This window comes from Cariama cristata, unplaced genomic scaffold (genome assembly GCF_000690535.1).
Source record: "Cariama cristata isolate BGI_N322 unplaced genomic scaffold, ASM69053v1 scaffold1709, whole genome shotgun sequence".
Classification (NCBI taxonomy): Eukaryota; Metazoa; Chordata; class Aves; order Cariamiformes; family Cariamidae; genus Cariama; species Cariama cristata.
Genome location: NW_009636148.1, coordinates 58,849 through 61,136, shown reverse-complemented (window position 1 = coordinate 61,136; position 2,288 = coordinate 58,849). Strand labels below are relative to the sequence as shown.

Sequence of the window (2,288 nt, the reverse complement as noted above, 5' to 3'; positions counted from 1 at the left end):
ATAGAAATGTGTCAGAAGGTAATTATACAAACCACAATATATGAATCTGAAAAAAACCCCAACGTATTTTCATTTGTTTTTAATCTGAAAAGAAATGCTGAATAGAAATCAAGCTTTCACTTCTGCTTGGGATGTAAACATTGTAGGACTTAATTTATTCTATATTTCAAGAGTGCTGGCATGATATTTTATGGTTACATTTGTAAACAGACTGTGAAAAATTGCTATTTAACATCTCAAAAATTTAGTAATAAACTTTTATAATAAAACTAAAAGACTGCCTACTATAATTTTCAATTTTTGTAAAATCAGTTAGTCAGCAGACTTTTGCAAACCAGTCAAGCAAATTTCCTCTAACTTCATATTAAACACTTTTTTCTCTTGAAGCATTCTGCCCTTAAGCACAAGCTAGACAAGGTAAATCGTTACTGCAGTTTCAGAGCTTTCCCTTTCTTGTTTTTGGCTGGAAACATAGGGTGAGAGGATTAGTTTGAGGTTGCAGTAAATGCCATCATTAACACATGCTCTGGAATTACTTGATTCCTTTGTAACCAATGATACCCAGCTACCACCTGCTCTGCTGTTACACTGGAAGTGCTCTGTGCTGTGTAGTTAAGCTCCAGGATTACTAGTAGGAATCAAAAACAAACAGGAGAGAGAGTGAAGGTCTAGAAATAAACAAGACTGGTCTGAAAAAAATCAGTAATTGAGCAATTTCTTAGCTTTTCTGTAATGGAGTGGTGTTTGTTATGCAACTTTATTATTCCAGCAAAACCTTTCTCCATCCCCTGCTTACTAGGGTCCTTCTGGAAAGTTGCACTTGTGTCCTGTTGCTGTTGGATGTGGACATCAGATATTCAGTAAGTGATGAAGTAGCCAATTTGGAAGCACTACAGGCAGCCAGTTTAATCTTACTCTTTACTGATGGCAGTTATACCTACCTTTTTATTGATGCAGTTCAAAGCACAGTCAAAAATATCAATTAAGCATTCTTGGTTATGAAAAAGCAACCTTACAGTCTGCAGAACCCCCACATAAAACTGTGGTATGCAGGCCTCAAACTGACTAATATAAAATGTTTTGGGAGTAAAGGTTAAAAAAGGAAAGCAGTAATAAAACCTCTTAATGATTTGAAATACATTCTGACAAGAAACCCTCTCTCCTGGGGATTTAAAGGAGCTATTGCCCTGAGATATACAGACTGCCTTACTAGAGGAAGTTATCTTCATTAACAGAGCTTGACTTTTCATAGACTTTATTGATCTTAGGATGTTTTTTTTCTCCTTATCATTTAGAATAACTGAGTACTAAAGAATAATAAGTTGCATGCAGTGATAAGTTCAACAAGTACTTATTTCCCTGAATTTTACTTCTGAAAGGTGACTTTCTAGTAGCTGTTGATGAATATGTTCCTACTGCGCTCTTCTTGGGGGATGGTAAAAGAGTGACCTTACTTGACGTGCTGAATTGAAACTTCCTTGGATATTAACACTATACAATGGACTTCAGTCTGAGCTGTATCATTTTATTTTGACCTCTGCAGCTTGGGAACTGTGGGGGATTGTGTTTGTATTGCATTAGATCTGCTTGTTTTTGCTGGCATATTACTAAACCCAGGGGAAAGAGGTTTCGTTTTTAAACAAACCACAACTTTGTTTCAACATGCAGATCTCACCATCCCTCACACTCATGCAAATGTGAAACACTGTCTTTCTGTCCTATCTCGGAGAGGAAACTGAAATTTAGTAATGTACAAATATACACTCAGTTTTGAAATACTGTAGCTCATCAACAAATATGTATGTACCTTGCAATTTCATAGAATCATAGAATGGTTTGGTTGGAAGTGACCTTAAAAATCATCTAGTTGCAACCCCCCTGCCATGGGCAGCAACACCTTCCACCAGACCAGGTTGCTCAAAGCCCCATCCAACCTGGCCTTGAACAGTTCCAGGGATGGGGCATCCACAGCTTCTCTGGGCAACCTGTGCCAGTGCCTCACCACCCTCACTGTGAGCAATTTCCTCTCAATATCTAATGTAAATCTTCTCTCTTCCAGTTTCAAGCCATTGCCCCTTGTCCTATCACTACAAGCCCTTGTAAAAAGCCCCTCCCTAACTTTCTTGTAGGCCCCTTCAGGTACTGGAAGGCTGCTCTAAGGTCTCCCCGGAGCCTTCTCTTCTCCAGGCTGAACAACCCCAACCCTCTCAGCCTGTCTTCACAGGAGAGGTGCTCCAGCCCTCTGATCATCTTCATGGCCTCCTCTGGACTCAATCCAATGGGTCCAT

At 39.2% G+C, this 2,288-nt stretch overlaps 1 protein-coding gene across 1 annotated transcript in view; it reads right to left on the bottom strand.

Moving 5' to 3' along the window:
• Nucleotides 1–2,288, bottom strand: part of IL16 (interleukin 16) — a 47,156-nt gene that overhangs the window by 7,357 nt on the left and 37,511 nt on the right. Inside the window, exon 16 of the mRNA XM_009707799.1 lies at nt 797–833. Within this exon, the coding sequence (XP_009706101.1) occupies nt 797–833 (37 nt within the window). The remainder of the gene's footprint in view (nt 1–796; nt 834–2,288) is intronic.